The sequence below is a fragment of the Psammomys obesus genome, unplaced genomic scaffold (genome assembly GCF_907164565.1).
Source record: "Psammomys obesus unplaced genomic scaffold, mPsaObe1.curated_primary_1811, whole genome shotgun sequence".
NCBI classification, from domain to species: Eukaryota; Metazoa; Chordata; class Mammalia; order Rodentia; family Muridae; genus Psammomys; species Psammomys obesus.
The window spans coordinates 351,342-371,370 of record NW_026594462.1 but is presented as its reverse complement, the minus strand read 5'-3'; the positions used below and the strand labels follow the sequence as shown (position 1 = coordinate 371,370).

Here is a 20,029-nt window from a genome sequence, read left to right as displayed (position 1 = left end):
TTGTCTTCTGTCACCACGTTAATAGCCGCACCCTTACGGCCAAACTAACCACCTCAACCAATTCTGTGGATGTAGTTCTCCCTGCTGGTGGGAAGGTCATAATTGATGACTAAAGAGAACTGCTGCATGTTGATGCCTCGGGCCTAGGTCAAGACAGACAGTATTCTGTCAGAGAATGCCATATTTTACCCTGAATAACTAGTCATCCATATTGGCAGCCAAAGGAAGGCAAAGAAAACAAGTATCTTTTGTTTACCAGAGACCTCAAGCGATCCTGGTTTTCTTCCAAGTTGCTACGTTCCTTAAAAGCTAGCCCCTTGGAGAGGTTAACCCCATTGGAGGAGAATCTGATTATTAATAGTATTGTGAGGATGACTACCTCAAAGCTTATATTGGGTCCCTAGTGATACACGAGTAAAACATACCAATCATGGTTGGGAATGTTTATGACAACTCATCTTCAATCACAAATAAGGCTTTCCTACATCTACCCAATATACATTTACGCTTGAAGATGCCAACAATTTTACAAGCAAACATGCTATGCTTGGCTGAAACTTTGGTAAGGAATCTCTATTAAGCAGTACATATTCCTGAATCACCAGCATTGACGCTTCTTTACATACAAGGATGAACTTCATGTGATGGCAATAGAGAATTCAAAACTCCCCTCTAGAATCTATAACAGTGTCAGACTCCTGTACCTCCAGCCACTTCATAAGATAATTTTTGGATATAGAAGTTTAGCTAAATACATTAGTAGGTGAAATTTGCTTTTCTTTCTTTCTCTTCCCTTCCCTTCTCATCTTCTGCCCTCTCCCTTTTCATCTTGATTTATCTATTCTCCAATCCTCTTGAGTTTTCCTGTTCTTCCCATTTTTATCTCCTTCACTGACTTTTTAATCTCTCCACCTCTCCCTTTATTTCATTCCTCCTTTCATTCTGATACTTTTTTCCCCCTATTTGTGTTGTTACTGCCCTTACTCAGTAGGTTGTGTGAATTCTTTATAGGGAGAACCATAGATTTTTAAATCTTACTAATGATTTTAAGGTTCTGAAATCTTCCATGGCTGTGTAACTGAAAAGAAGTATGATACCTTCAGGTACATGACCCCGTGAGAGACATTTTTCCATAAATAAATACAGAATCATTCTTTTTCCTACCTGTACATTTACATCTTCTTTTTATTGATTTTTAGAAATTATTTTATTCAATATTATTTTTATAATATATTTATTTACAGTAAAATAAAAATAAATACCTTCACTTGGTTAAACTGAATCCCAGGTTTTATTAGATGTTTCTCCACTGTTATTTTGACCCTTGGGAGACAAAAAAAAAAAAAAAAAAAAAAAAAAAAAACTTAACTTTTTCACATGATTAATCAAATCTCTTATCTTTTTTGGCACATTTCATTCCAAGAATAATACCAAACACCTCTACATTTTTTTGTTTTTAGTTTTATTTATTTACTCACCCTGTTTTTTTTTTTATGTAATAAACCCAGATTGCAGCCCCATCCTCTTCTCCCAATCCTCACTCTTGTGTGCCCCTCTTCCTAATTCTCTCCTGTCCTTCTGAGAGAAAGGGGAGGTCCTCCAGTGTACTATCCTGCCCTGTTATACTAAGTCTCTGAAGAACTAGACACATCATCTCCCACTAAAGCCTAGTTAGAGGAACTAGATCTGAAGGGAGACTAGATCTGAAGTCAGAGACTCCTCTTGCTCCAGTTGTTGGGAGATCCACATGTAGGTGAAACTGTGCATCTGTTAAATATATTCATGGGGCTTAGGACAAGCTCATGTGTGGTATTAAATAATAAGGATTGTTGAGCTATATTTTTTTATTATTTAACCTATGATTATCATGACAATAAGATCCACCTATCATAATAATAAAATACAGACACCTTTTAGAATTTATAATTGCCTTATTACATTGGACCAAGCAAATATTTCATCTACGCTGTATCAATAACCTCACCATTCATCTCACAGCCCCCGTCCAATGCCATCCTCCTAAACCATCCTCATCTAACCTATCTTCCATCCATGATCTTATAAATATTTTCTTATATTCTTCATCTGGGACTTTCCATTCCAATACTGGATTTCTTCCTCCAGGCCCACGTGATTCCTTCTATACATTAACCCATTATGCTGTCCTCCTTCCTCCTCTCTTTAGATATGTCTAACTCCCATGATTTTCCTGGCCTCTAAATCCCTGGAACCTTAGCTATGTCATCCCCATTCTGCTCTACCTAGGTATAGGCTGTTTATTCAAGCAATCAAGTATGTCTTAGGCAGGTTTATAGAACAAGGATAGATGTAACCAGATCTTGAGGACCAACATCAGAACAGTTACCAAAAATTGATGAATATTCTTTGTTTGGTGGTTCCATCTTTGTGAGTCCTCATGTGTCCAGATTAGTTGACTCTGTAGGTCTTCCTTCTTGTGCACCCCCTGGCCCCATCCCACTCCCTCAATTGTTCTCCAAACTCTTCCATAGGACTCTACAACCCTTCTTTTTCTTAAAAGTCTTGAGATGTTGAAAACTACTCTGTAACACATTAATAGCTTTTCCTCTCTGATTGCTGTGATTTTTATCGTTAACATTTGAGTACTTATTATTTCTTCTTAATCATGTATACAAACTGTGATCCATAATAATAACTACGGTGAGTTAAGTTTATTGTTTACATTATTATTTTGTTGTCAGAGTGTCCCCGAATTTACATTCTTCCAGAAAGGATTCGAATATGAAATTTCAGAAAATTTATTATTTGACAATTGGCAGTCAGATAATAAAAGATCTAATGGTCTTTAGTCACTAGTACATTCTTCAGCATGAATATAAGGACCTATATTTTTATTCTCAGCTACTTCTGAAACTATAAAAATCATATATTTAAATTATGCATAAAATAATATTTTGTTTGATCACTGTAAGAGTTCCTGTATTCACTTATGTATGTAGAGAACATTTAACACTAGATTTAAATTTAAAAAAAGGGCTTTCTCTAGTGGCAGATCAGCTTCCACTGGGGGAGGGTGCAGCTTTGCCAGGCCACAGAGGAAGACAATGCAACCAGTCCTGATGAAATCCAATAGTCTAGGGTCAGATAGAAGGGGAGTAAGACCTCACCTATCAGTGGACTAGGAGGGGTATAGGGGGATTATAGGAAGGGAAGGTGGGATTGGGAAGAGATGAGGGAAGGGAACACAGCCAGAATGCAAATTGAATAAATTTTAATAAATTATGATAATAAAAAAATTTTAAAGATTAAATATTCTTACATTGACTAGGGAATGCTTCAGAATAGCCATTTCTATTATCAATGTATTTGTTCTTTACTCAAACTTTGAGTTATAAAGCATAATGTAATTATAGAAACATGTATGCTACAATTTAAATTACATAACGATTATTTCTGGTAAGACTTGGTCTGTAGAGTGATAATTTATATACTCTGGAAAGAGTTTTAAATTTTTATATTCAACATGGACTGATTTGGCTGAGAGAGGCGCTAAGCTGGGCATGTAACAGTAAGTTACTGATAGCCAGTTCAATAGTATGTCCCATTATCAGAAAAATTCTACTAGTTTCTTCCCTAGGAACATGACCTGTCTATCCACAAGTTTGGGGCTTTGATAACTATTATAACTACAAGCTATGGGTTCCATAATATATAGCAGTCATTAAACATAACCAGAAAGTAGTTAGTTAATCCCAGGACATTCGTGCTATTATTGTAACAACGATCATATCTTGCCAGGCAGGCTGCTGTGGTAGCTCACAGGCTGCATGCCTGGGTATAGCTGATGATTGCTTTTCCCCTCTTGTAGCATTCATAGCACCTTCTATACCATGAAAGTTAGGCAGTAGTGATGAATCATCCAGGTACATGTCATATCTTGGTCGTTCTTTCTTCTATGCTTCAAGTGTATGGTATACTCAGTAATAGTATTTTACCATTAAGTTCTAGAGAATAACAAGAAGCACTGGCAATAGACTTTTTGGTTTGTGGTCTATGGAACCTTAATCATCAGCAGCTTGAAAAGATGTAATCTATATTTGGCACTGTGTTTTTCAATCTCTTTATTTGTTATCTTGTGGTTCTAGTAGGGGCATAGCCATACCCTGTTAAGAACTCCATTCTAACATTTTTATAGATGTGTATATATATATATATATATATATATATATATATATATATATATATATATACACATACAAGACTTATTTTTATTCCATCTTTCTATCTTTTGACACTCTTATCTGATGCAACAATTTTCTGGTGGAATCCTTTTGTGTACTTGAATTATAGAATCAAGTAATCTGAAATAGCGATAAGTATAGAACTTATTTTATTACGCCCCCTTTATTGTAATTTCTTGTTTTATATTTCTAGCATTGATCTTAAGCAAAATATTTAGTAAGAGTACAAGTTGGAGAATAGATAGCCTTGAAATATAAAACCGTATTGTTTTTCCATTTGGTGCAATGATGGCATCAGTTTTATCACGGTTTGCATTCATTATATTTGTATCTATTCATATTTTCCCAGGTTAATTAGGGTGTTTATCATGAAAGGACGGTCACAGATGTAAAAAGCCTTCTGCACCTCTATGGAGAAAATAATGAGATCTGTGTTACTTTGACTCTACCTTCTACCATACCTTATTGATTTAGGTTTTATTAGTGGCCTTTACATTCCTTACATGAAAATTTCTTAACCATGGTCAGCAGTCATCTCATCCTATGTTAAATTATGCTTGCACATATTATACTGAAAAATATGTGCTGAGCTTGGCGGGCTGACACATGTCTACAGTCCCAGAACTCGGGGAGGCAGAGTCAGGTGCATATCAGTGAGTTCAGGGCAAGCTGTTCTACAAAACAAGTCTGGGACAGCAAGGACTACACAAAAAATCCTTGTCTCAAAAAACCGGAAAAATAAAATGTGTGTGTATTTCTCTCTCTTTCTCTCTCTCTCTCTCTCTCTCTCTCTGTGTGTGTGTGTGTATGTGTGTGTGTGTGTGTGTACCTCTGTGCTTGACAGAAAATAAATCATTCATAATTTTGTGATTTTTTTTAATTTTAATTTTTTTAATTTATTCGGTTTATATTCCAATTGTAGCCTCTTCTCTCTCATCTTCTCCTGGTCTTTCCTCTTGCTTTTGCCCATTCCGTCCCTTAGTCCATTGAAATGGGGAATCCTGTTGCCCTGTGATCTGACCTTAGTCTATAAAATCCCTCAGAAATGTCTGGATCATCTTCCTCTGTGACCTGTCAAGGCCTATTCACCAGGGGGAAGTGATCAAAAAGCATGCAACAGAATTTATGCCAGTGACCGCCCATCCTCTGCTTACTAGGAGTCTTGACTAACTGGTATTTGCATCCTAAAACAGTTTTTAATTTTTAAAAAATAATTCCTTGGAAATTTCATCCATCAATTCACTGTGTTTTTACCATATCCACACCATGCCACTCTCCCTCCCAGCCCTCTTGGGGCTGTGGACTTAAATATCAATTTTATTGGCTTTCACTGTGCTTTCACTGTGAACCTTGTTTCCTCAGAACAGTCTGGATTTCATGAAGCACTATGAACTTTATATTTCTTGTTATGGTACAGAGATTTGTTAGAGTTGAAACTTTCTAATAACTTGACTTCCATTACTTTTACGTGAAGCAATATTCTGAGTAATGAACCGAAATGAACTGTAAATTTTTTTTGCATGTTTAACAACTATTGTTTGTTATAAATTTGATAGGGGCATGCTAACTTTGTTGACTGGCATTCTATTTAGCGAATAAAAAATAGGCTTTTAGACATGAATATTTCTGAGAAGAATGGTTTTTATTTTGTAATGAGAGACACATTACACCCACAAATTCACTCAAAGGTATAAAATTACAAGAAACTTCTCAGCAGTGGGCTGTCATGGACCACCTTCAAAGCAGACAGGGTGCACTTAGCAACCTTTTCTGGTTACTTGACACTTCAGAACTCTGAGATGATGCGTAGTGTGGGATATACTAGTTTTTAGGCAATTAGAAAGGTTGTACATTGCCAAAAACTTATAATATTTGTCATTTGACTTTAAGAATGGGAGATAGTTCCAGCTGGGAAAGTTTTCCTTCTTCTTTGTTTTAGGATAGGCCTATAAATCAAAATGAGAGTGCGTTACTTGTTGAGTATATTGTTAGAGTTCCTCTCTCCCTGTTTCTTACTTGTTTAATCAGAAAAACACATTCAGAAATGTACTGCTTCCATCAGAGTAACGGGTATTCATTTATCCAGGCCAGGAGACTCTCAAGCAGCTACTCGTTTAGAAAGGATGCTCAGGACTCATCTGAATTTGTTCTAACATGTAATGGATTAGGAAGAAACTATGTCCTTTCAAAGCAGAGAACTAGGAAATTTCTATTTGATTCTGGGACATTGGAAGAGCTGGTGTCAAATTTTCACTCAGAAGACTCCTGCATGTCCTTTGTGTTTTACAGAAGCTGATATGCACCACTATTTTTTATACATTTCAATCAAATCCATTTTTGTGATGATTATGATGAAAATCTCACGTGATGAATATCAGATGGTGATTTAATAAGCAGAGTCAAAAGATGACTGTGTTCAAAGGAGCTGAGCTCTTTTCACTCTATCCAGGAATAGTGTTCTCTAAGTCCCTAAGATTAGCAACTGTTTTTCATTCCAATCCCCCTGGTGGTTGGTGACAAGAAGAATCTCTGAGAGGGTTGGAGCTGCCAGCAACTTCTTAGAGCAGCATTTCTCGCCTATTCCAATGTTGTCAGCCTTTAATACAGTTCCTCATGCTATGGTAAGCATCAACCATAAATATTATTGTTGCTACTTAATAACTGATATTTTGTGACTGTAATTAATCATAATGGAAACATTTGATATCCAGGATCTGATAATCCATCCTTGTGAAAGGGTCATTTGACCACCAAAAGAGTAATAACCCACAGGTTAAGAAACATAGTCTTACAAGAAGATTGCTCACAAAATCAGAACTCTATGTTTCACTCTGGAAAAAGAAGTATTTCAGAATATTTTTTTTTTAATTTTTAGAAACTATCTGTTTTATGAATCAGAATATCTAATGGGAAATTTCTCACCTTGGTGAGTATCCATCTAAGGTCATCCAGGATTTCTCTGTTGTTCTCTTCCATCTCATTGGCTTTTGAAAGGATAGTTTCAGGAACTCCTTCCATGGCACTCAGTTCAATCACCAGATGATATAGAGGGCTGATCCAGGCACCCACAGAATTGATAATAATTTTTATATATCTTTTGGTCTGAGAAAACAAGGTAGAAACATTGCATTTAAAAATTTCAGTAAAGCAGGTTGTTGCATGTAATGTTCACGTAGAGAAGCTAAACTGAAACATGTTTTTAACTATGTATAATGACACAAGTAATATAGATATTACATGGTGTGGAATGTAAATTTTAAACATTTGTCTATTGTCTACAAAATAAAATAAATTATGATGCTTATAAATGAGCATTTTTCTGAGATAGGACTTCATGTTATGTCCTGCTTGTTAAATTCAAACACCTTCCTCTATAATGAGACATTTGTTATTTGGTTATTTGTCTATCAATTGGTAAAACAGGTCTTTCTGGGGCTCACTAGATGCCAATAAGATTTGACTCAGGAAAGATAGATGGCTCTAACCAGAGAAAGTGGCTTAAATCATTTTCACTCAGAGATTCATGGCTTTCATTAATGTACACATGTATGATTTCTAGGTGAAATTAATAAATGAGAACAAAGATACAATGAAGAGAGTGTGGTACTCCTTTTTGTGCTTTTCCTTTGCCTCTGAAAAAGCAGTATATTTGTTGGCCTGAATATGTGAATAACTATGACAGAACATTGGCTTTAATAATAGAATCCATGAAAATCACAGCAGAATTTTGATTCTCCAGTATTTAATGCTCATGTGTGATTTAAATTATTCACTCTACTGAGGTTTTTCAGTTTCCTCGGTGATGATAAAAATGAGAGTAGACTAAGTCCCATTCATTACACTAGGAAGATATAAATGCCATTGAAGAAAGGAGCAGGCAAATAGTGATGGCAATAAATGGGAACAAGCTGTCACATGATTCAGTTTGAGATCTGCAGTTGAATGGAGTGCCCACTTGCATTCTTAAATTCCAGGCAAGCGTAAATATCTTGTAAAACTTTTCAAAACCTCCATTTCTTTTTATTAGTTACCGCCTCTCATTAAGTTTTTTGTGAGGTGCAAATATAGCAATGCTAAGAGAGTACTTTTTGACATGTCTACAAAAATTGTACCTCTAGGGAATCATTTTCTTCATATCTTTGTCCTCACTTTCCCTATTGCTGTCATATAATATCCCACTTAAGTCATATTCTTATATTATATTATAGGGAGTCAGAATGAGGAGATGATAGCAACCATAAAATAGAACGACTGTGATATGTAGATAATATCTACATGAATTGGGGAATTGTTGTGTACTAAGAAACATAATGCTAGTATTCAACAGAATTATTTTGCTCTTCTGGATTTATATTAAGGCATAGAGAGTCACAGAAAGAGAGGGAGATAGAAAAAATAGAAATAAAAATAGAAATAGGGTTACATAGTAATGGGAAGAGGGACTGCCTCTGACATAATCTGATTGGCCTGCTCTTTGATCACTTCCCCCTGAGGGGGGAGCAGCCTTACCAGGCCACAGTAGAGGACAATGCAGCCACTTTTGATGAGAACTGAGAGACTAAGATCAGAAAGGAGAGGAGAACCTCCCCTATCAGTGGACTTTGGGAGGGGCATGCATGCAGAAAGGCGAGGGAGGGTGGGAATGGGAGGGGAGGAGGGAGGGGCTTATGGGGGGATACAAAATGAATAAAGTATAATTAATAAAAAAAAGTTAAAAAAATAGAAATAGAGCCAGGACATATAGAGAAGGAGTAGTATTCAGTCATACAGCCATAAAGAACACCTTAACAGCATATAATGAATACAGCTTCATTTCCATCACTTATATAGGTGTGAATATATAATCACAAATAGCCAATTTAGCTCAAAATATTCTAAAAAGTAGTAAATATAATTTCAGTGTCAAGTCCTCCCTAAAATACCATCCTCTAAAAGGACTATTTAAGAATTTGCTATACTGTTAATAGTGTATTTCATTTATTTATCAAAAAATAAAACATACTATTTATGCTTTCCTCCAATTTTCCTACATGCATGATTATTGCATCTATCAAAATGCCTAAAATAACCAAAAACAGCACAAATCTAGTGCGTTGCCTGTGATGTTTTGTGAAAAACCCATGAAGGAAACTTACTTTTATATTTGTTTGTTCAGTTCCACTAGCTGTAGGGTTTGTGGTATTAGAATGACAGGAAATTTTGGCTGTGAAAGCAGTCTGATCCCTCTTATGCACTCGGTCAACCTCAAAACAAACACAAAAATTTATTTAGACTTTAGAAATTGTTTAAATGACTTCATAACCAGAATATTAAAGCATTTTGATGGCTATATAAATTTTAACAATAAGTACTTCATGAATGCTGATATTAACAAATTAAGAAAGTACCCATCACCTTATTCTGTGTCTCATATACCTGCATCTTAATGTGGGTTCTCACTCACATTTGTACCCCTCCTCTCTTCTTCTACAATCTTTTCACTTTTCCTGAAAGTTACTATTAACAAGACCAACATTGAAAGGGGTAAATTTATCAAAACTAAATGTTTTAATTATCATCTTTCTGTAGTATTTCAGCACAAAGCCAAATCACATATTTATCAATCATTCTATTTTCTGTCGATAAATAATGATATCTTCTTACCCGGACATCATAATTATAAATTCATTAATTTAACATTGCGTAAATATAGCTGTGTAAGACAAAGATGATAATAGTTTTATAATAAATTTTTTTGCATTGTGACAATATTATTCATGAAAAATAGAATTTTCTATAGTAAACTATAGTCATCAAAATTATAAAACATCATTAATGTTATGTATTAATTTTGAATGACTAATGAAATATTAAATTTGTTTAAATATATAATTTAGAATATCTTAATTACTTCTAATAATCACCAAGTTTTGGAGGTTTAGTGGATTATTGTGAAGGTTAGGAAGTTGAAAAACTGTCAGTTAAGAATAGAAACTAAAAATACTGTGTGATGCTTTCTCATTTAAGTTGCAAACATTGACAAGAGGCTGCCTTTGGGAAGCAGCTGGGAAGAAGTTAGGTACTTACAATAATAGAAAACTGACTGGAAGAAAATTCGTTGTAGAACTGAGTCATGTAAAGGAAAAAAAATAAAATTCAGTCAATAATAATATTAAAAAAACCCCGAAGATGAAGACATGTTTATTGCAAACAGAGACACATTCTCCTGATATTCAACATACTGAATGTTTGCCTATTTTCTCTTCCTTTGTATTTTCTGACCTTGAGAAATGACATATAGAAAGGAACAGATATTGGACAAACTAGAGCACTGAAAACCTTTAAATCACATTTCCCAATAGGGGGTTACTTGAAAGACTAAGTTTCTTTCTTTCTTTCTTTCTTTCTTTCTTTCTTTCTTTCTTTCTTTCTTTCTTTCTTTCTTTCTTTTTTCTTTCTTTTTTCCTTTCCAATTCCCATGATTTAGTTTACCTGTGTTCCAAATTTGTAGTCCACTGTATCACTGCAATACACATCTTCTACAGTGAATATTTGCAATGTGCTAAATGAACATAATCGATGGAAGTTCGTGACCCTGAATACACCAATGGAAAGTGAGAATACCTTACCTGGGCAAAATTTAAAGGTTTATACCATAGGTTTTTGTTTTTTTATTATAGAAAAAAAAACTAAAAAACTCATTGGTTTCTTTGAAATTTCTGAAGCTGTGCAATCGACCCTGTGCACGTTTCAGTAGCTCGTGGGTTCTTTACCTTTTAAGGTATATTTCTCATATTTGGGTCATGATACGTAATGTCTCAGATCTAGAGCAGTTCAAACATTAGCAGGAAGGTTGAGGTACTTACAAACTCTTCATGTAATTGATGAACAAGGTTATGGATAGTTTCAGCTTTGTTGATGGCATTGTTAAATGTTTCCACAAGGGGCTCCATACAGCCTCCATCTTCAGTATGACATGTAAGAATTGATGTAGCTTTCTCCCACTGCAGCAGGTTTGACATCACCAAAAGCAGGAGTGTCCCTGCTACATAGAAACAAGAGCCACTTAGGGATGATACATTAATCTGAGGTTTCCAAAGCTCAAAAGATTAAGTAAAGTTTTATGTGTAAAAATTTTGCCTTATTGTGTGACTTGGTATTGAATATCTGGCATTGAACAGCTGTTCTGTTCTGTTCTGTTCTGTTCTGTTTTGTTCTTCCATATGAAGGTTAGGATTGCTCTTTCAAGGTATGTGAAGAATTGTGTTGGTATTTTGATGGGAAATGCATTGAATCTGTAGACTGTGTTTGGTACGATGGCCATTTTTATTATGTTAATCCTATCAATCCACCAGCATGGGACATCTTCCTATCTTCTGACATCTTCTTCAGTTTATTTCTTCAGAGACTTGAGATTCTGGTCATACAGCTCTTTGACTTGCTTGGCTAAAGCTACACCAAGATACTTTATATTATTTGTAGGCATTGTGAGGAGGATTCCCTAATTTCAAACTCAGCCAGTTTGTTCTTTGTGTTCAGGAGGGCTGCTGTTTGTTTGTTTTTTGAATTAATCTTGTATCCAGCCACTTTGCTGAAGCTACTTATCAGGTGTAGGAGTTCACTGGTGGAATTTTTGAGATCATTAACACATGCTACCATATCATATGTACATAGCATTACTTTGAATTCTTCCTCCCTGATTTGTATGCCCTTAATTTCTTTTATTGCTCTCCCTAGAACTTCAACTACTTCATTGAAGAGTTATGGAGAGAGTCGGCAACCTTGTCTTATCCCTGATTTTAGCGAATTGTTTGAGTTACTCTCCATTTAATTTGATGCTGCTGCTAATCAGCTTGTTGTATGTAGGCTTTATTATGTTTAGATAAAGATCTGTATCTCTGATTTCTCCAAGACTTATAGAAAGGGATGCTGGATTATCCCTTCAGTTATCATGAAGGGATGTTGGATTTTGTCAGAGAATTTTTCTACATCAAATAAGATAATCATTTGATTTTTTTTTTCTTTCAGTTTATTTATATGGCAGATTGCACTGAGCAATTTTCATATGTCAAACTATCTCTGCATCCCTTGGATGAAGCCAACTTGATTATGGTGGATGATGAATTTGATCTGTTCTTAAATTTGGTTTTCACATATTTTGTTGAATATTTTTACATCAATGTTCATGAGTGAAACTGATCTGAAAATAACTATGGAGTGTTTGTGTGGTTTAGGTCTCAGGGTTACTGTAGTTTCATAGAATAAATTAAGTTTCTATTTTGTGGAATAATTTGAGGAGTATTGGTATTAGCTCTTTCTTTGAATGTCTGGTAGAATTTTGAGAGAAAACAATCTGAAAATAGTCTTTTTTTTTTTTTTTTTTTTTTTTGGTTAGGAGTCTTTTGATGACTTCTTCTATTTCCTTAGGTGTTATTGGACTGTTTAAATTATGTACCTGATCTTGATTCAAGTTCAGAAGAAGAAATCTATTCAGAAAATTGTTCATTTCCTTTATATTTTCTAATTTTGTGGAATATGAGCTTTTGAAGCAATACCTAATGATTTATTTTTTGAAACCCTCAGTGTTTGTTGTTGTGTTCCCTTTTTTGTCTCTGATTTTGTTAATTTGGATAACCTCCCTCTGCCTTTTAGTTAGTGGGCTAAGGGCTTGTCTATCTTGTTGATTTTCTAAAAAAAAAAAAAAAAAAAAAAAAAAAAAGCTCTTGGTTTCATTGATTCTTTGTATTGTCCTATTTGTGTCTAATTTTTTATTTCAGTCCTGAGTTTCCTGTCAACTGCTCCTCTTTGTTTCATTTACTTCTTTCTACTTTAGAGCTTTCAGGTGTGCTGCTAAGTTACTAGTATGGGATCTCTCTAATTTCTTTAGGAAGGTGTTTAGTGCTATGAACTTTCCTCTTAGAATTGTGTTCATTTTGTCCCATAAGTTTGAGTATGTTGTACCTTTATTTTCATTGAATACTAGAAACTCTTTAATTTCTCTCCTTATTTTTTCCCTGACCCACTGATCTTTGAATATGTAGTCTTTAAGTTTCCATGAATTTATAGGCTTTCCATTATTTCTGCTGTTGTTGAACTTTAATCCATGGTGGTCTGATAAGATACTGGGAGTTATTTCAGTCTTCTTATATCTGCTGAGGCTTACTTTGTGGCAGAGTATATGGTCAATTTTGAACAAGGTTCTGTGAGTTGCTGAGAAGAAGGTTTATTTTCTTGTGTTTGAGTAAAATGTTCTGTAGTTATCTGTTAAGCTCACTTGATTCATGATGTCTGTATTTTATTTTTTCCTCATTTAGTTTCTGTATTGAAGATCGATCTGTCCATTGGAGATAGTAGGGTGTTCAAGTCTCCCATTATTAACAGGTGGGTTTCGATGTGTGATTTAAATTTTAATAATGTTTCACTTATGAATGAGGGTACCCTTGCATTTGGGGCATAAATATTGAGAATTGAGACATCATCTTGGTGGATTTTCCCATTGATGTGTGTGAAGTGTCCTTCTCTATCTCTTTTGATTGATTTTGGTTTAAAGTCTATTTTATTAGATACTACAATGGCTACTCCAGCTTGCTTCTTGGGTCTGTTGGAGTGCAAAACCTTTTTTTTTTCAGCCAGTTACACTGAGGCTATCTTTATTGCTGTGATGTGTCTCTTATATGCAGCAGAAAGATGGATCCTGTTTTCATATCCATTCTGTTAACCTGTGTCTTTTAATAGGGGAGTTGATGCCATTGATGTTGAGAGATATTAATGATTAGTTGTTGTTACTTCCTGTTATTTTGATGTTGTTGGTGATAGAGTATATGTGCTTCCCACCTTAAAGATTTGCTGATGTGGGGTTATTTATTTCCTGTGCTTTCCTAGGTTCAGTTGGCCTCCTTGGGTTGGAGTTTTCCTTCTAGTATCTTCTGTATGGCTGGATTTGTGGATAGGTATTTTTAATTTGTTTTTGTTGTTGAATATCTTTTTTTTTCTCTATGCTGTTTAAAAGTTTTGGTGGGGATAGTAGTCTGGACTGACATCTGTGTTCTCTTAGTATCTGTAAGATATCTGTCTAGGCTCTTATGGTGTTTAGAGTTTCTGATGAGAAATCACATGTAATTTTCATATGTTTGCTTTTATATGTGAGTTGGTCTTTTTCCCTTGCAGCTTTTAATATTCTCTCTTTGTTCTACACATTTAGTACAAAATACATAATGAACTCAAAAATCAAACAAGAATAAACAAAATAACCCAATTTAAAAATGGAGCAAGGAACCAAACCGAAGAATCTCAACAGAGGAATCTCAAATGGCTGAGAAGCACTTAAAGAAATCTTCTCAGAGCCATAAAGACATAAATGGTATATACTCACTTATAAGCCAATATTAGGATAGAATATAGGATAATGATACAAAAATCTACAGACCTAAAAAAGCTAAACAACATGGTGGACCCTAGGGAGGATGCTTAATTCTCATTCAGAATGGCAACTAGGAAAAACACCAGAAGCTGTGGAAGAGAGAGAACAGGACGAAGGCTACCAGAGAGGTCCTCTAAATGCTCCACCCAACAGGAAATGGAAGCAGATGTTGAGAATCACAGCCAAACTTTGGGCAGAGTGCATGGTGTCTTATGGAAGAAGGAAGATGAGGATAGGAGGACCTGAAGGGGACAGGCACCCCACAAGGAGACCAACAAAGCTAAAAACAGTCTGAGCCAATGGTGCTATACAAAAAATGAAGCATCAACCAAGGACCCCTTGCTTAATGTAACCAATGGACAGTTCAATCTCCATGTGGAGCACCAAGTAAGGAGGGCAGGAACTGCCTCTGTCATGGACTGAGCTGCCAGCTCTTTGATCACTTCCTCCTGGCTATGTGACCTTGCCAGGCAAATAAGGAAGTGGATCTAGATAGTCCTGATTGCCTTGACAAGCTAGGGTCAGGTAGCAGGGGAGGAGAACTCCCCTTTTCAGTGTACTAGGGGAAGGGAATAGGGAGGGAGGGTGAGAGCAGGAGTTGATGAGGGAGGGGCTACAATCTGGATTTAAAATGAATAAATTGTAAAAAAAAAATAAATAAAAAGTATTTTAAAAACTATTACAAAAACAAAAGAAGAAATGCTCAACTTTCTTAGTAATCATGGAAATGTGAATCAAAATGTTTCTGAAATTCTCACACCAGTCAGAATGGCTAAGAACAAAATCTCAAGCCAAGGCTTATGCTGGTGAGGGTCTGGGTAAAGCAGAACATTCCTCCATTGCTGGTGGTAGTGTAAACTTGTACAACCAGCTTTAAAATCAATCTGGCATTTTTCTAAGATAATTAGAAATAGAGCTACCTCAAGAGCCAGCTATACCACTCCTATATCTAAAATATGCTCAACTGTATAACAAGGGCATTTGCTCAACCATTTGCTCATAGCAGCTCTGGATAGCTCATACTAGCCAGAAACTGAAAACAACCTAAAATCTATAGTACTAAAGAATCTAACCAACAAAGAAGACCCTTTATGAAGATGCTCATTCTTAATTCAGGAGGGCAAATGTAATAGACATCTGAAGCAAGAGGAGACAGAGTAAAGGACAGGAGCCTACCACAGAAGGCCCATGAAAGACTCTATTGATCAAGGTACCAAAGCAGAGGATAAAGCTTTGGTAAATAAATAAAATCTTTGATAAATCATAGCTAAACTTTGGTCAGAGTGCATGGAATTTTATGAAATTTTATGAAGGAGGAGATAGAAAGACCTGGAGGGGACAGGAGCTCCCAAAGGAGAATAAGAGAGCAAACAAACAAACAAACAAACAAAAATAAACTGGAACTTTGGGACCCTATGGAGACTGATAGCCCAACCAAACCAAGGACCATGCATGAAGAGAACCTAAAACCCCTGCTCAGATGTAGCCCATAAACTCAGTCTCCAAGTTGGTTCTCTAGTAAGGGGAGCAGGGTCTGTCTTAGGCATGAACTCAGTGTCAGGCTCCCTGATCACTTCCCCCTGTGGGGGGTTTAGCCTTGACAGGCCACAGAGGAAGACAATGCAACCAGTTCTGATGAGACATGATAGGTAGGGTCAAATAGAAGGGAAGAAGGACCTCCCCTAACAGTGGACTAGGAAAGCGGCATAGGGGGAGAAGAGAGAGAGGGAGGGTGGGATTGGAAGGAGATGAGGGAGGGGACCACAGCTACGATACAAAGTGAATAAATTGTAATAAGTAATAAAATTATTTTTTAAAAAGCAGAATCTGGAAACAACCTAGATGTCCCTCAGTGGAGGAGTAGATACAGAAATTGTGGTACATTTACACAATGGTAGGACAAGGTAGGAGAAGGAACACAGAGAGTTAGGTAGGTGGAGATCAGACCTGATTTGAGCAAGGGTAGGTTGACAGAAGGCCTGTAGAGAAGAGAGTAACTGAGGATGGGGAAATCTTGGTGACATGCTAGAGATCTAAGTCAGGGAGGCTCCTGGAAAGGTATGACGGGGTTTCAAGCAGAGACTCCTAGTAGCAAATACCATAAAGACTGAAGAGGATATCCTCTAACTCAACTAGTTTTCTAATAAAGGATGGTGAACAGAAAATCCAACCAGAAAAACTTCCAACCAGAATTTACCCTGCCTAGGAGATGTGCAGGGAGAAAGCTAAAGCAGATAGAGCAGAGATTGAAGGAATGCACAGCCTATGCCTGGCCCAAAAAAGACCCACCATATAAAAGAGTGCCAACACCTGACACTATGAAGGATACTTTGCTCAGCTTGCAGACAGGAGCCTGTCAGAACTGTCCTCTGAGAGGTTCTACTCAGCAGAACTTCAAAAGAGATGCTGAGACTCACAGCCAAACATTGATGCTTAGGCAGTCTTGGGCAATAGTGGGAGGAACAAGAAAATTCTCTGCAAGTAACAGGAGCTCTGCAAGGAAAACAACAGAGCCAACTGATTAGGGAACAAAGGGGTTTGCTGACATTGAAGCACTAAGCAAGGACCATGCATGAACGGTACCTAGAACCCCTACAAAGATGTAGCAAATGGGCAGCTCAGGATTCAAGGGGGTCCTCTAGTAAGAGCAGTGAGGACTGCATCAGACAAAGACTCACTTGGTAGCCTTTAAAACTTTTTCCCCTGGTGAGATTGCCTTGACAGGCCACAAGGTTAGAGGATATGTTCAGTCATGATGCAACTTGAAAAGCTGGAGTGGATGGGAATGGGAGCCGTCCTTTTCTGAAGAAAATGGCAGGGGGAAAGAGGAAGGAGAGGAGGGAATGGAATGGGAGGAGGGAAGGGGCTAAAAGGATGTAAAGGGAATAAAAATAAATAAATGAGAAAACATAATAAATTTGTCAGTATATTATACCAGAAGCATTAAATCTCAATTTGATCTGTTTTCTTTTCTCTTTAAAATGCTTACTTTTAAAATTGTAACATTAATCAGGCTTTCTTCAACCTCAAAATTGCTACTCTTTAGGCACCACAACAGGAAACTTACATGTAAGGCTGAGGGAACATCTTAGAGTAAGTGGTAGAATAAATATAAATGCCAAAGGTCCAGAATGTTTATTTGATTATTCAATACCAAATAGTTTGGTGTAAAGTCATAGACATATGAGCAACACCAAATGGATTAAACAGGTTGTTTATATGTTTACACACATCTATAAGTAACAATAATGATGTTTTTAAAAAAGTGCTGAACTTGGGAAAGACCGTAGGAAAAGGTTTTTGAAGAGTTGGATGAGTGATATATTACAATATTCATGAATGAAATTCTCAAAAAATATAAAAAATGTATTTTTATTTCATTTAATAATTTTTGTTATCATACTTTTTTCTACAAATATTTCCTATAAAATATGGTGCTTTGTCAGCTCTTTTTTGTGATATCATTTGGCTTGCACTAAACTGGAAACATATAAGACACAATCTGCCATCTTTCTCTACTTCAGTTTTCAGAATGTAAAGCTTGTTCAGCTTTTTTTTTCCCATAAGAAAACTAATGAAGAGTACTTACAATCAAAACTGTTTCTTCTGCCTTGAGATGAGATGAGTTGGACCCACTGACCTTTACAGCCTCAATATTTTCCAAATTTGTAAATTCCAAACATTGTCCTTTTGTACTGTAGCATTTGTTCTGGAAGGTATGCTATGCATTGGGAAATGTTTAGTGATCCTTGTCATTTCTACTCATTGGAAACCAGTAACATTTTCCTTCTTCTTCTCTCACTTCAATAGAGAAAAATCAGACTATCTTCAAAATTGCAACATGTCTCAAGCTAAAGAATATTGAAACTACTTATACAATTGTCTCTTGTGCTCTTGTACAGTTGCTTTCAAAAAATAATGTTAAAAATATGAGAAAGTTTATGCTGAGTTTTACTTTTGGTAAACTATGAACAAATATCTCTTCATGCCAGGTTAAATATCAAAGATTCCTAAGAACACCATTAAATCGAACTCAGTGAACAACTTAACTGGACCTTTTAACACAGAGAGGCATAAGGGAGAATTCACTTACAGAAGTTAAGTTGACTCAGTGGCAGCTCCATCACGGAAGAGGTCCCAAGCAGGATGAGTGCTGAGTCTGGAGAGCTGCTTCACTGGAGTCATGCTTTTCGCTAGTTTCCTCCTACTTTATATTCTAGCAGATAGCCCCAAGGGCATGCAGAGCCATACGACAGCAAGAAATCATATTCATTCTTGAACGATGTCTGTCTATCTCCAGGGAATGTCAACAGTTTTATTATCGCATTCTTATCTGTTTCTGGAGGATTTCTTTCTGCTTGTTCCTACGTGTTGCTTCTTGTCCAAGGTATTTTGCATATCTCTGAAGTCATCTCAGGGCCTGATGATGAATACTTATGTCAGAACAGAAGAAAATTGTTGTTCATAATCACTTCCCCTTCCTTAGACTCTTGTATATTTTTTAGTATTTCTTTCATGATGTTTATGAACAGAGAGGGATTCCTTCTTGAATATTTCACTACTATGCCACAGCATTAGTAAGTTATCCATAGTGTTATCCTGAATCTCTGCCATTAGTTACTGACTACTGTGAAGAGTGATTTTCTATAAACTAAGCTGACAGATACAATAATCGATATATATTATATAATTTTGATATTTAGAAGTCAGTTTGAAAGATATCACATATATTTAACAGAAAAACTCTTTTAACTCCTCTCTAGATCCTATGGCCTATCAAGCCAATGACTGTGCATTCGATGACAATACCAAATATGGATTCTTTCCTTGGAATTGGACTTAATTATCTCAGAAATTGCACCAAAATCAAAATAGTTGTGCCTCTATTTCCCCGGTAAGTCTAACTTTATACACATCCTGCTAGTACTATCACTTGGGCCATAGTACCACTGGTTACAATTCTCCAAAGTCAACTCCACAATGGCTCCCAGATTCTGACATCCTGTCAATACAAAGGGATCTTCCATCCCAATGCCAACCAAATGTCCTCATATTTTGGAAAGTGAGTATATGCTACCTAAATTTAGGCCTGGTGTGCATTCAAAAGAAGATACAACTGCAAGAATAGTATGAGGGACTTCAGAAGCCTGACCTTTGAATAGCTCTTTGGAAAGGCAACTCTGATTTCGGGGTCACCTTGATCTCATGGATTTAATTCAACAAACATATGGTTCTCAGAAAACCCTTTTCCTACATGTATGTACAGTCTTATAGTTTCTATAACAGATGTCTTCTGTATCCTTTCAAATAGTTCACCAAATGTGCAAAGCGTGTAGAGGTTGGATTCATGTAAAGAAAGCTTTCCTTCATATTCTTCTTTATTAGACTATTTTATCACTGTTTTAAATTT

At 36.0% G+C, this 20,029-nt stretch overlaps 1 protein-coding gene and 1 non-coding gene across 2 annotated transcripts; both read right to left on the bottom strand.

Annotated features, from left to right (window-relative positions):
- Positions 1-206: 206 nt before the first annotated feature.
- LOC129685590 (small nucleolar RNA SNORA67) lies at positions 207-341 on the bottom strand. The gene has a single exon (XR_008721514.1). It is a non-coding gene; the product is annotated as a small nucleolar RNA SNORA67 (small nucleolar RNA).
- Positions 342-5,977: 5,636 nt separating this feature from the next.
- On the bottom strand, positions 5,978-18,743 carry LOC129685539 (prolactin-8A9-like). Its single transcript, XM_055619056.1, has 6 exons — positions 18,713-18,743; positions 11,066-11,244; positions 10,287-10,325; positions 9,356-9,463; positions 7,143-7,322; positions 5,978-6,166 (listed from the first exon to the last, which is right to left on the bottom strand). Exons 1-6 carry the CDS (start codon positions 18,741-18,743, stop codon positions 5,978-5,980), a joined length of 726 nt encoding a protein of 241 aa, XP_055475031.1.
- Between the last annotated feature and the right edge of the window lie 1,286 nt (positions 18,744-20,029).

Excerpts from the sequence above, each read along its gene's own strand:
- LOC129685539 (XM_055619056.1), bottom strand. The coding sequence starts at position 18,743 with ATGGAGCTGCCACTGAGTCAACTTAACTTCT. Across the intron at positions 10,326-11,065 it reads ATCAATTACATGAAGAGTTT|TTCTACAACGAATTTTCTTC; the intron begins GTAAGTACCTCA and ends TACATGACTCAG. Across the intron at positions 7,323-9,355 it reads CTGAACAAACAAATATAAAA|ACCAAAAGATATATAAAAAT; the intron begins GTAAGTTTCCTT and ends TTGTTTTCTCAG.